The following is a 21,466-nucleotide window of genomic DNA, read 5'->3' as shown; positions in this document are numbered from 1 at the left end:
GGGGTTGGGGGGGGGGGGGGGGGGGACACAATTGAACCCATGACAGGGTGTGAAACAGAAAAATAAGAAATAGTTACCCTATGAGTTACCTAACTTATGTAGGAATTTGAGGGGAGGGCAGCTGGGTAAGAAAAGTGTATCAGACAATATGGTGTCTGATCTAAGACTTAATTAACAAGAAGGAAAAAGCTTTTCCAGAGCAAATTTTGAACCATTCTGTGGAGACTGAGGAACAGAGAAGTTGCCCAAGTCGCACAGCTGACGTTGAACACAGCCAGTCTGGCCTCAGAGCCTGTGCTCCCTGCCATGACGCACATTGTTTCCCCAAGGCACTATCTCCTCTCAGAAGCCTGCAGCACGCTTACCATTTTCCTATGAATGTGTCCTTTGTTTCCCTGGTTTTATTCACATATTGTTAAAACAAGAAGGCATAAAAGTAACTCAGTGTTCAATACCTATGGTGATCAAATCATTGTGAAAGTAGGATGGGATTATTACTTTTCCTGTTCTGGATACAATATTTCCATTAAAAGCAGGTGAGTTTTGGTATTTTATCTCTAAGATGTTTTCATGCCACTCAGCAGCTAGAATCCTAGGAGTCTATCCCATGAATACTTTGATTCAAGAAATAAATACATGCTACTCGGTTTTTATACGAATGGATAACGATTGTTACCTCTTACCACCTCCACCAACCCACTATGACTGCTCATCTCTAATGGTCTCTCAACTGACCTCCCTGCTTTTACTCTCATCCTCCTAAAGTTATTATCCATGCAATAGACAAAGGAGCCCTTGAGACCTTCCAGTGACTTCTTGCCGTGACTAGGAAAATTCTGCAAGTCCCAACTATGGCCTAAATGGCCTCATATGATCTGGTCCCTGCCTATCTCTCCAACTTGATTTCCTACAGTTCTGCTCGCACACACTGCTTACGGCTGGTCCCCTGCTGTTCTTCAAATACATGATGTCCCCTCCTGCCCTTTGTGTGCTCCACACCCTCTCCAGCTGAGAGCGCTCTTTTCTCATAGGGTTTCATGGTTCATTCTGTGTTTATTCCTGTCTCTGTTTAAATGTCTCTTCAATCTATTTTTCTTCCTGACATTTAACACAACCTGACATTTTATGGCAAACGTTTTATTTATTATTTATCTCACTGAGTAGACAGCTCTACTCACCACTGTTTCATCAGCAGCTAGAACAGTGGCTGGCAGGCAACGGAAATTCAAAACGTCATGTGCTAAAGGAATGGTAGACGTAATCAGCACGAAATAAAATTGAAAACGGCTACTACCACACATTGTGACATCTCTTTTAGACACAAGACTGACTTAATTCCTTCCTTTTGGTTCCACAGGACACTACAAAATTTGACCCAGTAAAATCAGACATGGTAGAAACAACACCAAAAAACACTGCAGAAAGCTAAAACCACCCAGGGTAAAATCTTTAACTGACAAAACAATGATGGAGAAAGTAAACTTTCTTGATAAAACCAGGCCTATAATCTGACCTAGGTAAATTAGACCTGCTGGAGATAATAACCATTAAACAAACAAACAAAAAATCACACCAGCATGAGCTAAAATTCATAGACTTTAAGATAGATAAAAATTAGATAAAGAAACCAAAATTTTAAAAATTGACCTCAATAAAAATAATTTCAATAAATTGAAAATCAAAATGAAAACTTTTGAAAAAAAAAATGAAAACCTTTGGAAGTAACTTAAAATTACTTCATATAAATTAATTGAAAAACTAAGCTGGCTTAATAGAGTTTCCCTGGAAAATGCTCTTCCAATAAAAGTGATTCGATATTGGTGTAACTTTGATTCAAATGTGGATTCCTAAATATGGAAGCATACGATCCTGAAGATCAAAACATTTAACAGAACAAAACAGAATATTCAAAGTGATATTTTCAAAACATATTGTATTCATTTAAATTAGTACAGGGCATGTGAAACCAGCTTTTTGACTGCTGGATTACACTGATGACAATTTGACCTCCCCAAATTCTTTTTCAGTCACTACTGTTTAGCCATGGCTCTCCTGTATAGTTGAGTATGTGCTCAAATATAGAACTGAAAAATTATCCCTCTTAGGTATCATTATATGGTTGGTTGTGGAATACTTCTGTAATCCTAACACTCTTCTCATTCTCCACTGCTGTCCAGTACTCTCTTAGGCTTTGATGCATGATGGTGCTGAAGGTCTTCAAGTTCCATGTCACCTCATGCTGTGAAACAGACTGGCCTGAAAATATCTTCCTCAACTGTCGGTTTCCTATACCCACTCCAAGCCACAACTTCTTTCAGGTTAGAAGGAACATGTGCCCATTAGAGTCCTGCTCATTCAGGCCTACTCTGAAATACACTGGATGGATCATTTGGGAAAGAAACTGCTTCCTTGATGGGAGGGGAGAACCAGCTGACATATCTCTTTGCCTTTTCCCCTAACGGTCCTTCTTCCTACCTGGATGGCAGATATGATGCACGGAGGCATGAGGAGAAAGGCCAAACTCAGAATGGAAGGGTAAAAAGCAGGTTGCTGATGACATCACACCAGCTCTGGATGCCAACCCTGCACTCCATGTTCTGTGAGACACTGAATTCCCTATTTCAGCCACTATTAGTTAGATTTCCATTGTTTACAACCAAAAGCATCATTTTTTGTTGTTTTCAAGAGCATCCTTAATGGATCAACCATGAAGTAATCTTCGTGCCCATGGTGTGCCAGTCTCAGGACATAGTTACTACACATACACACCCTCTACTTCTCATTCCACACGTTGCTGGCTCAGGACAGAGTTACTACACACGTACACACCCTCTACTTCTCATTCCACATGTCTCTGGCTCTTCCTTGCTAAACGTTAAAATCCCTGCCAACAAATATGTAACTGCTCACAGAGATGCAAGGAAGCACATGTCATTTGCCAGTTTTTCTTACTGCATCTGTTTTTATGTGATATTGACAAGGTATAAGTGTTTTCAACGTTAAATTCATGTAAATATGCTGTAAAAATACTAAATTAAACCAGAAAGAAGTTGCTATTTTTAAACAGTGGAAGAAAATCTTTTAAGATTATTATTATTACAGCAGATGCATAAGAATATGCTAAACTCAGTTCTAGCTTAAACTCATCAAAAAGAATATGCAAATTTATGCTAATATTAGTTATTTCTTTCAGCATTGAATATGCCAGTTTGATTCAAGAATAACTGCTAAGAAGCTTCATATTTATCTCAAGTGTCTTTCAGAGCCTGATCAGTCCCATGCTGATGCGGCAATTTTATTGGTTAAAAAAAGCAAATAGTTGAGTTGACAGCTTCTCTTCCAGAGTCTTGATTGCTTAAGACTGACTGCTCAGAAATTTCTCAAAACTTAGAAAGAATAATTCCCATTCCACTTGTCAAATGTGTAGAAAACAAGACTAAGAAACTACGTGAATTATTGACATGCAGAACAGTTCATTTAAAGCCATGTGAAATGAAATAATGTTAACACATTTGTCTCATACATATTTAACAAATAACCCAAAAGAAAAAAGAATGATATCCCTTGTGTTTTGTAAGCACTTATATCTACAATAAACAAGTCATTACTATAATTTAACATTTATGTCTTACTGTGTTCTAGTGAATCTCTTCACTAGATTGAATAATATTCTAGTAACATTTTATTGCTGAGAAAGCATATTTGTCTGCTAGAGGCTCTAATCAACTAATTTTCTCTAATGACAGCTGAACTCTGGCTACAAGGGCACAACATTTTTTGTCTCAATTTTATAATAACAACCATTTTACAGCATCTTAGTAATCATATGTTTACTCTCACTGCCTGAACATGGACAAATCCAATGCTTCTGAAACATTCACCTTACCTTTTTGATGATAACCGGGTGGTTAGCTGAACTGCTTCAAAAGCACACATCACAAGAATAAAGGGGATTAGAATCTGTTTAAAAGGACAAAAAAACCAAGCCATGGGTAGCTAAAGAATTTGAAAAACTTAAAAATAAATGCTATTTCTGCTTATAGCAATAATTTAACTTCTCAAATAATTTTATCTATGTTAGTGAAGAGCAAACTCTGAAATAAAACCATGATATCGATGATTTATAGAATAGTGATTAAAATAGATAGATAGAAAATTGATTAAAATATCAACACCAAGAGGATATGTAGTATAAAAAGATAACAAATAGCACTCATTCCAAATAAAACCTAATACAAATTTTTGTTTTAAGTCATTATAACAATTAATGACCCTATTCAAATGATTCCGAGAGAGTATGAAAGGCACAGAACGCCCCAAATCAAATAAATTAGAGTGGCTGATAATTTGATTCACAGATCCCTGAACCCATCTGGTCACTTGATACTGTAACTCTATATACATGATTTAGCTGTTCTGCCATTACTTTTTGTTCATTTATCTTAATACAACTTTATTTCTGATTATACAATTTAGACTCCCTGTAAAATATTTATTAAAAAATTGAGAAGGGTATAATACAATTTATACTGACTGAAAATCCATAATCCAGAGCTAACACTGTTAATATTTTGAGATACGGCATTCCAGTAACCAATGGAAAACACACACACACACACACACACACACACACATTTGATGTAGAATAAAAAGAAAGGAGAGAGAAGATAATGAAAAGAAATGATGTTCAAGACTGTATAAACTTCTTTCAAGTGAAGGACATATGACTAAAATACAGTTCGGGTGGACCTTCCCTTCTGGCCACATCAGTCAAAAAAGCCATCCAGTGCATTATGTCAGTACAGTTCTGAATGTGGCTGGAGAGTAAAGATCTAGTATTTTAATTTAAACTTTTGTTTTCCTTTATTTTTTTAAAGGAAGTTTTCATTTTTGTTTTTGTTTTTTGAGAGAGAGAGAGAGAGAGATAGTGCCCAGGAGATTAGGGGAGGGAGGAAGGGGAAGGGAGACAGAGAGAGAGAGAGAGAGAAAGAGAGAGAGAGAGAGAGAGAGAGAGAGAGAGAATCTTCAGCAGTTTCCATACTCAGCATGGAGCCTGATGTAGGGCTTGATCCCACACCCCTGGGATCAAAACCTGAGCTGAAATCAAGAGTTGGAAGCTCAACTGACAAAGCCCCTTCTTTACTTTTTTCTTATTTTTTTAACTTTTTTTTTTTTTTGAGAGAGAGTGTGAGCAGGGAAGGGGCAGAGAGAGGGAGAGAGAGAATCCCAAGCAGGCTCTGCACTGTCAGCACAGAGCCTCACACAGGGCTCGATAGGATCCCATGACTAGATGACTGTAACCTGAGCTGAGATCAAGAGTCAGGCACTTAACCGACAGACCCACCCTGGTGCCCCCACCTTTTTCTTATGTTTAATGAAAGACCAATACTCTTCTGTAGAATAAGAAAAGAGCAACTACCATTAAAAACTGTAACTGAGGGTGCCTAGGTGGCTCCGTTGGTTAAGCGTCCAACTTCCACTCAGGTCATGATCTCACAGTTGGTGGGTTCGAGCCCCATTATCGTTACTGGGCTCTGTGCCGACAGCTCAGAGCCTGGAACCTGCTTCAGATTCTGTGTCTCCTTCTCTCTTTGCCTCTTTCCCATTCACGCTCTCTCTCAAAAATAAATAAAAATGTTAAAAAATTTTTGAAAAAAATGAAATTGAAAGTTAAAGAAGTAACACATTTTAAAATAACTCAGCAGAAAATGGGACATGAGAAAAACATCTTTTTGACTTTTCTTAGGATTACATTGTATCAATGCAATAACCAAAAGAAAGGATATTAATCCAATTAAGAGACATACACTTTTAACAATGATTACTTTTGTGAGCTGAACAGAAGGTAATCAGATTTTTGGCAGATCTATACTAACTACATAAAATGTGCCAGGCACTGTGCTCAAGGGAATAAGACAAGCATAATGACCCTGAAGAAGAAAGGAAAGAACATGAATTACATTCCCCAGGAGTCTGCACCTCCAGAGCTGAGGAGCCTGCGTGATCCTGGCACCGTTGGTGCCCTGCGGGGCCCACTGTACCCAGCTGCACTGTTGTAAGTGTAAGCACCCAGTGACCTGTTTGTTGAGTGAACCAATCAATTCTAGGTTCACGGATTATGAGAACAGATTACACCATGTCAGCAGTCTTATGGGGAACATCCAGAATCTTTGGGAGCATGGCTCTTCTGATCTGCACTGCATTTCCCCACAGGGTTGAATCATCTGTGATAGAACTTCCCAGGATTTACACAGAATCTGTAGTCTGTGGAAGTTAAGAGGGCTTAAGGATAAGGCAAAAAGATTAGCTATATTTTGGAGTAAAAGCTAATGGCTCCCACCTCCCATACAGCATTGTCTGGGAAAGTGTCTTCTTTCCATGCTATTTCACTCTGTTACAACAACTTTATAATGTCACAGTGAATTAATTGATAATCTTAATCAGTATCTTTTTCTTCAAAGTTTATTGTCAAGTTGGTATTCCGTATCTTAATAAAATAAGAAAATAAGAAAACTAACCTTCCACATCATCAGGGCTCCCATCATAAAAGGACTAAACACGGTCAGAAAACAATAGATAGAGGCAAGATCAAAGCTAAGGAACCAACATAAAGAGAAAAGATTTTAGAATTCACATTGTAACTTTAAAAGAATGTTTTACTAAAAAGGATGTTTAAACTGACTTTCTGAAAATTACTCTACTAAAACACAAGCTTACACTGTTATCAAGAATATTAAGAGGGCACTTTTAGTGAAGTAGATCTGCGTGTGCCAACACCACCAATCTCCAAAATACGTCCTTTGGGATAAAAAGTATGGTACAGAACAAAAATCTAACTTGTATTATTTTTTATATTTATTTATAAGTTTTTATATAATATTTATATCATATATTTGTATAACTTTATATAATATTTATTATAAGTATGCCGTTTTCATTTAAAGTTACCTGTTAACAGAAGCTATGTTCCCAGTTCCAAAAAATGCTGTCACTAGGAAGAAAACCTAAATAGAGTTAAGGAAATGCCAAAACAAGTCGGAATTCATACAAATTTCTCCTTCATTTAGAAAAGATATGTTTATCCTACCATGAAGGTAACTTGGTTTTTAACCTGTACATTTGGTCATAAATCATCGCAAGTGAATGTCCTCGCGAACGAATGTTGAAGGAACCGGACTGAAGAGGCAATTGACTAAAACCAGGAGGCGTGCGAGGTTACCCCCACTCGTCACTAGCATCTTTGGGGGGGCGTTTTCCAGGTCTCCAACGGAAGCAAGTTGGAGTGTTGTACCTGGAGTTGGCCACTGAGGATTTTTTCAGACGGAGAACAGGGACCCAGTGTGTGTGACAGGCATTTTCAGGTGAAATCTTTTTCAGTTCATAGACTCTCACCACGCACCCACTGCACTGAAACATGCCAGGTTCTTTGGAAGGCTCAGAAAGAAATAAGATGCCGTGTTCTATAATAACTCTACAGAGAATGAGACAAGGAAATGCTAGACATCTTTTTGTCACTTCTTAAGCTTACATTTGTTTTAGTGCAGTAATAAAAAGTAAGTATTAATCCTATTGGCATCTAAGAACTAACCGCTAGAAAAGCACTTAGATACTGCCTGGTCCACTGAAAGGACTCAATAAATGTTAGCTATTATTATAGACACATACACAAAAGTGGTAAAGAAACACTGAAGAGGACATATGAATTGTGACAACTTTCAGTGAAAAAGTGGCATTTGAGTTAGTGACTTGAGACTCAAATGTACTCATGGATCTATTCACTCAGCCAATCAACTGACCAACAAACATTTATTGTCTAGTAAATGTCAGAGGCAGAGCTAAGCACTACACATATAATTACGAATAAAATAGTCTCAAAGTGCTCACACGGTAACTAAGATTATGACAATATATAGAAGTATATGAGAAGCATTTTAAGGTAAACAGTGGGGAAACAGAAGACAAAGTCAAGAAACGTTAACAGGTGTGACAGAAGCTTAGAATTTATTAAAGGATACACTGAAAGACAAAGCAAGATTAGTGGCATATTAATTAACTAATAGATTAGTGGTGTATTAATTAACAGATTAGTGGCATATTAATTAAAAGCCTCCAACTTATCTGTGGAGACAATGACAAGCTTGCAAACATTTTAGGTAAGCAATGCAAATAAGAAATACCAGGGACAATGAGATATTCAAATCAGGGAGATATATAATTATAGGCAGGAAATACAAATGGGAAGCTTTTTCAGTAGTTCATGTTAGGGGCAAGGAAGGTCTGAGCTGGTGCACTGGGAGCAGAATGAGGGCAGATAGTGGGACTTCAGAACTGGACAAGGAACAGTTAAATATGACAAGATTGATGGCCTGGGTGGTTGGGAGTATGGTGATGCCATTCAACGAGATGAAGCCTCCCAAAGACAGACTTTGGAGAAGAGTGGGCAGTTGTTGGTTTCAGACATATATTCGGTGATGCCCAGCAGAATACTGGACATAAGGGTCATGAGGTCAGGAAAGGTCAAGGTTGGAGAAGTAAATCTTAGAGTTGTTTACATGGAGGTGTCAAAGCTATAGGAGAGGGTAACATTATCCAGACACAGGAAATAGAGAAAGTTAAGTGTAGAGCTTGGAGAAGAACATCACTCAAAATCAGACAAAGGAAGAGGAAGTTTTAGTGAAGGAGAATAGAGCTGATGTAAAAGGTATGAAGAGAACCTGGATCATGTCCTGAGAGTCAAGGAAAAAGAAAAAGAGAAGTCAACAGAGTTGAATGTTATAGAATGGTCAAGTAAAACTTAAGACCAGACTGTGCAGTCAGAGCGCCCCTGCAGACCACTGACGATATAATCTCAGCAGAGACATCCGACAGATCTTCTCGGAGCTACTAGGTGCCAGGCACCACACTGGGCATTCTAGGGTTAAGACTATAGTACATAAATGGGGAAGAAATGGTAGCAGCAACTATAGATTTTTCTTTCAAAAAGCTTGGTAGTAAACAGAAAAGACAAGATAAAATTCTACTTTAGGGAGGCGAAGCATTCAGGGGAAGAAGTATTTATTAGTATGGAGTGAGTGGAAGGAGGCTGCAAAGAGAGAGCAAAACTGAGGGCAGAAGCAAGAGGTAGAGAGAGGGAGGGCACCTTGGTAAGTTCAAAGGAAATAGTCCCTATGAATTTATTGAAGCTGGTCAGCCAGCCTTCCCAAAGTGAGAGTTCATTCTGCCATATTGTCTTTCCAACTTCTAACACTGATAACTTTCACACAATGTTGCCTCTGATGTGATCCAAAAACTTTGTGAGGTAGATGTTATATAACATTAGTATATGTATAGTATATGAGTATACTATACTATATATAGTATAGTATATGAGTATATGTATAGTATATGAGTATAAAATACACACATAAAATGATACAAACCAAACTCATAACAGTGGGTTCTTCTGGACAAGGGAAATTAGAGTGGAGCTGGGAATTAAAAAAAAAATACAACTTAAGCTGTATTGTAATGTTTTAGTTTTTTTTTAATGTGTGACATATATGACAAAATATTCACTTGTTGGTATCTTGGATGGCAGAAATATACACTGTATTAATATCATTCTGTGTGCTTTTCTACAGTTTCAACATTTTTTACAAATGTGAACCATCTGAAGGAAATTCCTGTTGACAGGGGGTTAACCCTCTCCCAGGTGATACCACTATTAAGCGAAAAGTGGAGGCACCCTCTTTCTCCACTAAATGGGAGGTTGCAGCGCCTTAAAGCAAAAGTCCAAACAAAGGATACGAGGAAAAAGGCCCTACGGATGTCATCCAGATGGAGCTGTCGAAACTGGGTTATATCAGTGTTGCAGGTGAACTGGACACTGGTGATCTGGGAGACAATCGCAAATACATGAACACACAGCAACAGTTCACTTACTTCTACCCTCAAAGGCAAACTTCCTAAGTTACAACAGCTAGCAGGTTATCCGGTAGGACCAAAACAAATAAAGCTGTTCTTACATCTTAGTTACATCTTAATAAAATCTGCCAAAAGGCAGACGACATTGCTAACAATACACCGAGCAGAGCTGGAGTACTGCTGGATGTGTAAGAAATGGGAGATGTGAGCTCTCCTTCTCCCATATGAATAGTTCACTTTCAAATCCCTATATAATTCTTCCCTTTTTGAAATCCTGATTCTTCAGGGTCCTGATCTTCTAAAACCTAAATATGGTATGGTATTAACAAGCATGATAAAAACAAATTATTTCTCTGTTTCTTTGTTATTCTCTTAATTCTATTTGCAGACAAATTATTTTCTCTCTGTAAAATACAAAATATCTCTATTTTTGGTAAAATTGAAAGTCAATCAATTCCAACAATATGGATGCACTCTTGCTTAATCCCCCTCTTTCTGAAAAAATAAAAACTCATGGGGGAGTTTGAAGGGAGACCTTCCCCATCCTCCACTTCCCATGTAAATTTTCCAGTAAATTCTTTGCATGCTTTAATACTCCTTTATAGAAAAAGAAGTCTCTGTTTTCCATTAAAAAACAGAACTCAAAAAAATGACACAGTAAATGTTACTTTTAAATTTAGTATCTACTTAATATTAATATTTACTATTAAGGACAATCTGACAATTTATTTGAATCTGATCAAAACTGCTTTTCATGTATTATTTTAATATTCCAGGGCTGAAAGTTAAAAACCAGTAATTATTTAATATACTTCAATAAAGTTCCTTTATTGTTGAAATTAATTATTCTAAATTACCAGTTGCTTTCTGTAAACTCAACTGGAACCACTTAGGGAAGGATCAATGGATCAACTGTGAAGGTGCTTTTCTGCAATATTCGTTTTATCTGACCTCAGTCAAACTAAATATTCTGTGACCAATTTCTTATAATTACCTTCAGTTCTAAAATAAAGGCAAGCGACATCAATTTCACTGTATAGCTCAGCATGATAAATGTGTTCTTAAAATTTAGCTGGCTTTTAGCCAATTCAAAGTGTACTGTGTTGAATAAACAGCTCAAGATCTGGACTGAGGCCACAATCACTAAGGCAGCAGAATAAACAATGTGGGACAGGATCACTAGAAAGAGAAAAACAACACTGAAAACACAAACGGCACCTTGGGACCAAATTCATGAATTGACTGTGACAATGTTAAATATTCTTGTGACTAAAATAAGTTGAGGGAAGGAAAAATTAGATATGAAAATAGAAGAAAATAAGATCAAGAACATTCTTTCTCCTCTACTCTTTCATCTACGTTGATGTTTTTGTACATCAGTGATTCACAAATAATCTCCCAACCTATTTACTGCCTATAAAACAATAAAATCATGCTTTTCTGTTACATATATATTTATTTACATAAACATTATATAAATATATATATTTCTGTTATATACATATTTCTATGTATATATAGAAATTTTTCCTACAAATTGCTTAATTTTTATTACTAACTTAAATATGACTGCCTTAAGTGACAGTCATTAACATTTTTGATGGACTAACACTGCAGCTTCCTTCTAAAACAGAAAATATTTATTCTCAAATAAATGCAACAGTGATTTTGCCCAGGTACCTTCTGTTTACGGGAAACACCGTGTTGCTGCAGGATTTCTTGCTCCACCTGTATCCAGACAAACATTAAACACGACAATACTAATGGAAAGAGAGCTTCGTACCTAAGGAGTGAGGGGTTGGGGGAAGAAGTGGGAGGGGAGGAGAAGAAAGGGAAAAAAAATTAAACAAGTAAATATGTAAATATCTGCTGAGAGGTCTTTCTCAAAATTAAAACAACCTTGATAACATATTTAAGTCAGACTATCACAAAATTTAAACTTTCTAGGCTTTCCAGAAGAAGAAAGTGGGAAAGAAAAATTTGAATATCACCTCCAGCATCATCTTTTTTATAATTTATTAAATCTTGATCTCATTACAATTTTAAAATGGTAGAGATATTTAGAAATCAGTCATAAGATAAACAACAAATACACAAAGAAGGGTAGAAAACATTAAGACAAAGGTAAAAAGACAATTCCTGAGTTAAAATCATTAATATACATAGAAGAGCAAGCAAATGTCCCAAATTAAAAAAACAATGGGTGCAATACAGGCATAAATCTCTCAGAAAGAAAAAAAAAAGAGGTAATAAGCACATGAAAATATGTCTGACCTTACTGGTAATTGATATGCAAACTAAAAGAGCAGGAAGATACCGTATTCACTTATCATATTTATCCATTAAAAAAAATGCCAACAAGAGTATAATGAAAACTAACTCTCGTATGCTCTATATGGAAATAAACACGTTCTGGAAGGCAATTCAACATTGTGCATCTATAATCCCCAAAATATGCATATACCGTAATCTAATGATGTCACTTCTAGAAATGTACCCTGAGAAAGTAATACAACACGCTCACTACAATTCTCATATGAGGGCATTTGTTGTAATACTGTTTACAGAAGGAAAAAACAAAAGTAGGAAGCAAGCTAGGAAGTGATTCCATAACGTACGGTACATCTCTAGGCTGGTCTAATGTGGACATTATCAGGTGCACAAAAGAGAAATGCTCAGGAGATAAGGCAGTGGCAGAAGTCTTTTCTCATCCTCATCTAGTTTGGATGAGATGGCACACTTAGTTTGGCCATCCCCCAAATATTCTATTATAGTTCTTCTCACACTATTTGAATCCCATGTTCACTGGTGTGTGTTCACGGGCATGTGTTCACTGCATGGTCTGTAAAACCTCTACCTGTGCCGCTACTGCAGGCCCAGCTAACAGTAAGTATCTCCTGGGGGAGTTACTTACCCAAGTGAAGTTTCAAAACAAAATCAAACTAACCAAAACAAAACAAAAAACCTTTATTTCTCTCAAATTTTTCACTGAGTGAACTCTAATCCATTTGGCACTATTTCCTAAACATGAAAAAGCAAAAGAAGTAAAACACTTTAAATTCTATTACTGATCATAATAGATAATAGATCAAATAAAACACTGAAGACCAGGCAGAAGGAAGTATTTAGATTTAAGACAGCATACACAAATCACTTGATATATAAGATGCAAAATGCCCAGCTCCCTCTCTCTGCCTTCCTCCACTCATGCTGTCTCTCTCTCAAAAAACAAAATAAATAAATAGATAAAAATAAACATTAAAAAAAATAAAAAGGGGCTCCTGGGTGGCTCAGTTGGTTAAGCATCCGACTTCAGCTCAGGTCATGATCTGGCAGTTCACGGATTAAAGCCCCGTGTCTGGCTCTGTACTGACAGCTCAGAGCCTGGAGCCTGCTTCTGATTCTGTGTCTCCCTCTCTCTGCCCTTCCCCCCCAACCCCTGCTCTAAAAAATAAAATAAAATAAACATTAAAAAGAGATGTAGAATGCCTAAGCATATGAATAGACAATATACACAAGGGAAAATATTAGTAAAACAGGTACAGAAAATTATACAAAGCTGTGCCATTTTTGACCTATTAAAATAGCATTTGATGTTCTTATTTAAAAATGAAAACACCAAATACCGTGGAGGATATGATGAACTAGGACCTGTCATAGGTTGCTGGTGATATTATAAACTAGTACTATTCTGAAGACAAAAGTTAAAAAAAATGTACATACTCTATGGCCCACCTACACTACATATGAGAAATGAAAAAGGGATCTAATCTATGTAGAAAACTTGTATACAAAAACAAAAACAAAAAGAAAACTTGTATACAAAACATAACTCAAAATATTACTTATGATAATATAAAATGGAAATAAATGAAATGATCAAAAATAGAGGACCAGCTAAATAAATCAAGGTTTGTCCACATCACAGAATATTAAATATCTACTAAAATGATGGTTAGGAAGCCTATGAGCCACCAGGGAAAATGCTTCTAAAATAATGTTAGGTAGGGGAAAAAAGATGTAAAATAGTTCGTGGACTATGATCAACACCATTTTAAAAAGACAAATACGGAGGTAAGACTGGAATAAATATACAAGAAAATCAGCAGGAGGGGTAGCGCTAATAGATTGGAAAGTAACCAAACTGCGATTAATACTATTTTTACAATGACTTTTTAAAAAATGATTGGAAAACAAATGCTGATTTAGAAAGCCCAGGTCCCAGCCATCCTTTAGAATGTAGTGCGGCTTCTACATCAGTCCTCAATGGCACCAGTTCAGCTCCCTCTTCAAATTCATTCGCTAGCCGTTCCTTTATATACATTAATTATTTTAAATGTTTATTTATTTATTTTGAGAGAGAGGGAGCATGCAAAGAGGGGTGGGGAGAGATAGACAGAGAGCAAGAGAGAGAGAATATCAAGCAGGCTCTGTGCTATCAGCGCAGATCCCAGCGCAGATCCCAGTGCAGCGCAGATCCCAGTGAAGAGCTCCATCCCATGAACAACTGTGAGATCATGACGTAAACTGAAATCAAGAGCAGGGTGGTTAACCGACTGAGCCCCCAAGGTGCCCCTCACTAGCCACTTCTTTATATCTTATAATCCTCAACCAAATTAAGTCACAGTACCTTCATTGTTGCATTTTGTAATTGCCTAGCACTGCAAAATAAAGTCCTTATTTTACAGCAGCTTACAACTCTATTATGTACCTGGGGTAAGCTAACTGTTCTGCCCGTTTTTCTGTCTAGCGGTCAGGACACTGGAGACGGGAAAGGAAAAACAATTGTTGATTAATTGAGTCAAGAGTGTGTATGCTCTAAACAAGAGAGGATCATGATTTCTTAAAATATTTGCAGTTATATAGGGAAGCACTCTTTCCCAATATATGGAAACATAAATATCATAGTTCTGCAAATAGTGCTACAGATTTATTTCCTTTCAGAAACTATAAACTATAATCATTTTCATTTGTAAAATGTTGATGAATAAATCTGATAAAGACAATCTTCCTCTGGGACTTTATTTCTTCAGACAATCAATATCTTGTATAAAGTCTGCATATCTGAATTAATAAACCGAAATACCAATAAAATGTCATCACGGGCTCAGAGTGTACATAATAAAACCACACGAAATTAGGATCTACTAGTTCGGTCTCTGCAAATTCAACAGAGCAGAAAAGGCATTTAGCTTTGTTTTATAGTTTGCTAAGCAAAGGGATAATATAAATAAAATTTCAGCGGGAAATGTTTAACAAACTTAGGAGAACTACTTTCAAGCATTACGATAGCTTCCATTTGCATAAAAATAATCAAATGCTGATTAAAATGACTCTTCTTTATTCATTAAATCAAGGATACATTGTTAGAACTTAGGATTACTATTACTGTATTTCTGTAAAGTAATAAAACTGCATTTCCTTTAAATATGCTATAATTGTGACTATTCACTACTTTTCACAGAGAACCCTCCAGATAGTCCAAAATAGTAATGTGGAACAATGACAGGTGGACTATTAGTTTTGTAAAACCGATCTGACATTGAAAAATGTACTAACTGAAATTGTTAGACTGTGCCGTTTTAGGCTATCGCTGTTGCATTTTTCTGTGAAGGTAAATACACTTTGATGTTGAATAATGTATTTCTTAATACATTCAGTTACAAGGTCATACTCATTACTACTGTTCTGATTTTATGTCTGAAATTTTTCTTTTTAGATTTTCTTAAAATAAACTAAATGTGCTTCTGGTAATATGTTTCGGTATCTTTGTGACTGTGAAAATTGATGATTTCAAACATTATGAAATATTTTTTTACTAAAAATCCAACTTTAATCATCCTTTCTTCACTCCTTCCTTTCTAACCAGCAAGCCATATCTATTTCTAGATTTGTTTGTATTTCTTAAATCTTCTACACATTCCTTTACATTTGTTTATTGCTTTAGAATGTGAAGGTTCAAAACAGAAGAGGGATCATTGATTATTAAGTAACTACATAGAAGCTGGCACATATCTCTGGACCCTCTCAAACACATACTTTCTTTTTTAAAAAAAATTTTTAATGTTTATTTATTTTTGAGAAAGACAAATAGACAGACAAAGCATGAGTGGGGAAGGGGCAGAGAGGGAGAGGGAGACATAGAATCTGAAGCAGGCTCCAGGCTCTGAGCTGTCAGCACAGAGCACAGAGCCCAACGTGGGGCTTGAACTCACGAACCATGAGTCATGACCTCAGCCGAAGTCCAATGCTTAACCGACTGAGCCACTCAGGCGTTCCTCAAACACATACTTTCTTAAGGCAACCTCTAGGTATGATCTCTTAATGAAACACATGTGAAACCCCATGGGTTAGAATAGAAAGGATTTTACCTTTTGCCTTCTTATCTATACTAAAAACTAATTCATATAAACTTTGATGGATTCTGATTGTAACTAAATTATTTATCCTGAAATTTCACCAACAAAAGGGAAAAGAATGACCAGTTTCAAGGTCACATTATGTTTATCATTTTTGAGTAAACACATGCTAGACTTCAAGTTTAACTTGCAAATTCAAAGTTCTAAGTCTCAAAGCAAGCCCCTCTTAAGATCTTATGAGGTAACTGGTGAAAATTTCCATGTTGCTTATATTACATCTTCACAGCTGTGCTCCAGATCTGGTTATGCAGGGAGAAAGGAAGGCAGGAGGTGTGGGGGGCTCTGGTAAGGGAAGGCTTCGCTCCCCACTGGACAATCTCTTATCTGAGGACTACAAGAACTCCCGGGGCCTAGGTCACTTATCATGTAGAGTCGACTACGAGAAGGTTTTTGAGAACATCCCTCTAATTCTGCATTAGGACAACTGAGTTTCCAAAAGAATAAACCTACGTCTTGAACCCAAATCAGCTTTACAAAATCATCTACACTGGGAATAATCTGTTGAAAGCACAGTGAATCCCTAGGTTTAGTCTACTTGGGATCAAGATCCTATATTTGGGCCAAATTTAACCCAAATAAGTAGTGATGATTAGAGCTGTCTGTTCTATCGAGTGTTGTTAAAATGTACATATTTACCACCTTCATCAGCACTTATGTAAGGATAAAATAAAATTCAAAGGCAAGTAAAGAATCCTTTCCTGCAAAAGCAGATGGGGCAATGATATCACTATTTCATGGACTTCTAGAGAACACTTCAGGATCCACCCCAAATCAAGCTGCTATTTTTTGGTTTTATTTTATAAGAAAATTTAAATCTTAAATAAAAATGGGTTCTTTAATTTCTGGGAAAATATTCTGAAAGTTTTTGAATTGAAAGGAGTATTTGGACTATATTATGGAAGACTAAAATTAAAAAAAAAACATATTCAAACAAGAACAGACAAATCAAGACATAATTTGAAGTGCATGCAAGTAATGTCACAGAGCTATAATTCTTCCAAGTCGTTGTTTGAGACTTTAAGTTTCTCCAAAATCAACCAGAACTTTTTAAAACCATAGTAGACTGACAGCAACTTCAGGAAACAAACAGAAAGACAAAGACAACGGGCAATACTATGAAAATAAGAAAACAACAGATTTAAACTCAAGTCTCCAAAATCTATAAACAACGTATCTATAAAGAACTCAACACACCCAAAAAACAAATAATCCAGTGAAGAAATGGGCCAAAGACATGAATAGACACTTCTCCAAAGAAGACATCCAGATGGCCAACCGACACATGAAAAAATGCTCAGCAACACTCATCATCAGGGAAATACAGATCAAAACCACAATGAGATGCCATCTCACACCTGTCAGCATGGCTGACATTAACAACTCAGGCAACAACAAATGTTAGTGAGGATGTAGAGAAAGAGGAACTCTTCTGCACTGCGGATGGGAACGCAAACTGTGCAGCCACTCTGGAAAACAGAATGGAGGGTCCTCAAAAAATTAGAACTACCCTATGACCCAGCAACTGCACTACTAGGTATTTATCCAAGGGATACAGGTATGCTGTTTCGAAGGGGTACAGGCACCCCAAATTTTATAGCAGCACTATCAACAATAGCCAAAGTGTGGAAAGAGTCCAAATGTCCATCAATAGAGAAATGGATGTGATACACACACACACACACACACACACTCACACACACACACACACACACACTCACACACACACACACACACACACTCACACACACACACACACACACACTCACACACACACACACACACACACTCACACACACACACACACACACACTCACACACACACACACACACACACTCACACACACACACACACACACACTCACACACACACACACACACACACTCACACACACACACACACACACACTCACACACACACACACACACACACTCACACACACAGGAGTATTACTCGGCAATCAAAAAGAATGAAATCTTACCATTTGCGACTACGTGGACGGAACTAGAGGATATCATGCTAAGTGAAATCAGTCAGAGAAAGACAAATATATGACTTCACTCACATGAGGACTTTAAGATGAAAAACAAACATAAGGGAAGGGAAGCAAAAATAATATAAAAACAGGAAGGGGGAGAAAACATAAGAAACTCTTAAATATGGAGAACAGAGGGTGACTGGAGGGGCTGTGGGAGGGGATGGGCTAAATGGATAAGAGGCATTACGGAATCTACTCCTGAAATCACTGTTGCACCAAATGCTAACTAACTTGGATGTAAATTTAAAAAAAAAAAAAAGAAAGATCAAGTCATATATAGTTCTTACGAAGCAGAAAATATTTCTAATTTATTCTTCAAGATTTATACATTTTCATTTCCATAGGTAAAATATTCAAAGAAAAATGTCCATATCATTTAAAACGTGCTACTAAAAATTAAGTTTCAAAGCCTACCCTGTGCTCAGCAGTATGTAGGTTGACATCGAGGAAAGAAGTATGCTGAACAACCGCTCGAAGAGACTCGTGGGACTCAGCAGGGGCAGGATGAGGGAAGAGGCTGCAATGAAACAAAGGAGGTCAGTGTCAGAACAAAGAGCACAACGAAGGTGAATTCAGAAGCGCTGATCCTACGCTGGTAGCATTTACTGTTTCTGTAACCCGTCAAACGGGCTATACTTGTCCTAACCATTTGTGTAAGAAATTTGAAACTCAAACATTTTTTTAAAGTTTATTTATTAATTTTAGGAGAGAGACAGAGAGAGAGAGAATCTCCTACTTCAATAGAAGGGCAGCAACACATACACTCCTTGTCTCTCTTTTGGGAAATATTTTGGAAATATGCCGAACTTCCTCATCTCCCTGGTTAGGCAGGCAATATACATGGAGGTGAACGCTCCAGAGTATGGAGACAGATGATTTCATATGAAATCCTGGTTGAATCATTTATTAACTGTTTAATTATGGGGCAAGTTTAGTAACCCATCTAAGTAGTATTCCTATCTGTCAAGTGGAGATGATATAAAAAGGTTGTTGTGAGGTTTAAATACAACTCTGCCTATAAAATGCTCCCTGAGCATAGTGCCAGGGATATAGTAGGTGCTTAATAACTGTTAGCTGCTATCATTATTACTAGTCAACATCTACTAATGAGTTAAATATAAAGATAATCTCACTCAAAGTCAAGTCACTTCAAAATGTAAGACTCCGAAAGCTATATTCATAGTGCTCTTAGACAAAGAGCTTCTAATCTTGTTCAGATGTATAGTTGCAATGCTGTTATTATCACCCAATGCATATTTTAACAAAAAAATCACATTTTAATATTCCTTATTATAAAAGCCAGTTCAAATGAGACCTTCTGTAAAACAATTAAGAATAAATATTCTTTTGAAAAATAAATAAAATATATGCCTAAAGGAACATTTATGTATTTGGAGAAAAGCAATAGACTGAACTGCACCTTCCCAAAACAATGATAAAATCAATAAAGACAACAAATAAAATGATACAAGACATTCCAAATACGGAAAGAAGCACAGAAAATATAGCACAGTTTGCACATAACTACAGCATACGAAATCATGACAGAATTGAGACCAAGCATAACAGTCATATTAGTAAACATGAATATTTTCAATTAAAAGAAAAAATTCAAATTGGCACACACAGCAAAACCCAACTCTATACTGAATAGACTTAAAACATAGTGATTCAAAAGACTAAAAATAAAGCAATGGTCAGACAAACGGAAACAGTAAGAAATTCAAGACTGCAGTCCTGACACCAGATAAAGTATATTTCATGCCAATATATAAAATATCATTTATGAATACTGCTGGAAAAAATATTCTCAAATGGACTCTAACATGACATTAAGAAAATAATACATATTAATCAAATGTGTTTATATCAGGAATATCAGCAACAAAGAAGAGGGAGAGGGACACCTCAAGACGTCTTGAGCCACATTCCACAATGATGATGTACAGTAATGAATTTTGCTACAAAGAACACATCAACTACCTACACAATACAAAACTTACAGGAGATACAAAAAGTAATATGTAGAAACACACTAATAACAGAAAACTGTTAACAGCCCACTCTCAATATAATAGGATAAATTGACAAAATATAGGATCATAAAACCACATAACCAACAATGTAGATATTCTGGATAGATACCGAATGGTAGATAACAGAGACTATACTTTTCTTCTTAAGTACATATGGAATGTTTTCAAAAACTGATCATACACTAACACACAAAGAAAATATCAGTAGGTTCCTAAAGTTGAAATAGTAAAAACAACAATCTCGGGCACAATTCAATGAAACTAGAGAGTAAAAATAAAATAAAAATTAATGAGATAGTGAATAGAAGCATAGTAGATCAAATTAATAAATCAAAACGCAGGTTCTTTGAGAAAATAAACAAAAAGGACAAACCACTAGCTAAGTTATCAAAGAAAGGGGAAAGTATAAATACACAAATAACTGATGAGGGGAATGTCTAAGGATACAGAAGGAATGGTTTTAAATTGTTAAAAGATTATTCTGCATCCCTCTATGCAAATAAATTTGAAAATCTAGAAGAAATATAGAATTCCTTTGGCAAATATAGCTTCCCAAACCAACCCCAGCAGAGAGAAAAACATGTTACCCTACAGTCAGCTTATTAGTTGCAGCGAAGGGGAGAAACAGTAAATATACAGTCAAAAAACTGGGCAACACCTTGCTAAGGGTGATGGGAATTAACATCAACAATGAGGGACAGATAGAGACCAGAAGCCTATAAATGTGACCCTAGGAAGGGCACAGCATCACCTATGCAGTATGCTGGCCAATAATGCATAACCACAATTTAATTACAAAGAAACATCAAATTCAAATTGAGTAACAATCCACTGTGGGGTAGGGGTTGCGGTTGGTTATAATCTTCAAAAATGTCAATGTCATAAAAGACAAAGAAAGAAAAAAAATGCCATGAACATTACTAAGTCAACTGAAAAATTACTATAAGGACGGTAGAATAAAGTACAGAATATGGTCTTCAAAAAATTTTACACATACATATATTCATAAGCACAGATGAGAGACAAGCACTTGAAGTAGACGATGGCTTTCTGTAATTCTGGTAAATGCTCT

At 36.4% G+C, this 21,466-nt stretch overlaps 1 protein-coding gene across 5 annotated transcripts in view; it reads right to left on the bottom strand.

The window, feature by feature from the left end:
• PIGN (phosphatidylinositol glycan anchor biosynthesis class N) overlaps nt 1-21,466 on the bottom strand; it is a 102,643-nt gene that overhangs the window by 14,946 nt on the left and 66,231 nt on the right. For 4 of the 5 annotated variants that reach the window (XM_077777634.1, XM_077777633.1, XM_077777632.1 and 1 more), the window contains 6 exons: nt 18,773-18,875; nt 11,584-11,686; nt 9,787-9,873; nt 6,949-7,004; nt 6,519-6,594; nt 3,887-3,960 (listed from right to left, as the gene is read on the bottom strand). In XM_077777634.1, coding sequence (XP_077633760.1) covers nt 3,887-3,960; nt 6,519-6,594; nt 6,949-7,004; nt 9,787-9,873; nt 11,584-11,686; nt 18,773-18,875 — 499 coding nt within the window. Of the gene's footprint in view, nt 1-3,886; nt 3,961-6,518; nt 6,595-6,948; nt 7,005-9,786; nt 9,874-10,897; nt 11,083-11,583; nt 11,687-18,772; nt 18,876-21,466 lie in introns of those variants that run through there. The other variant, XR_013338402.1, reaches the window with a different exon arrangement.

Source organism: Crocuta crocuta, unplaced genomic scaffold (genome assembly GCF_008692635.1).
Source record: "Crocuta crocuta isolate KB4526 unplaced genomic scaffold, BGI_CrCroc_1.0 scaffold36, whole genome shotgun sequence".
NCBI classification, from domain to species: domain Eukaryota; kingdom Metazoa; phylum Chordata; class Mammalia; order Carnivora; family Hyaenidae; genus Crocuta; species Crocuta crocuta.
This window is presented reverse-complemented; position numbering and strand designations above follow the sequence as displayed.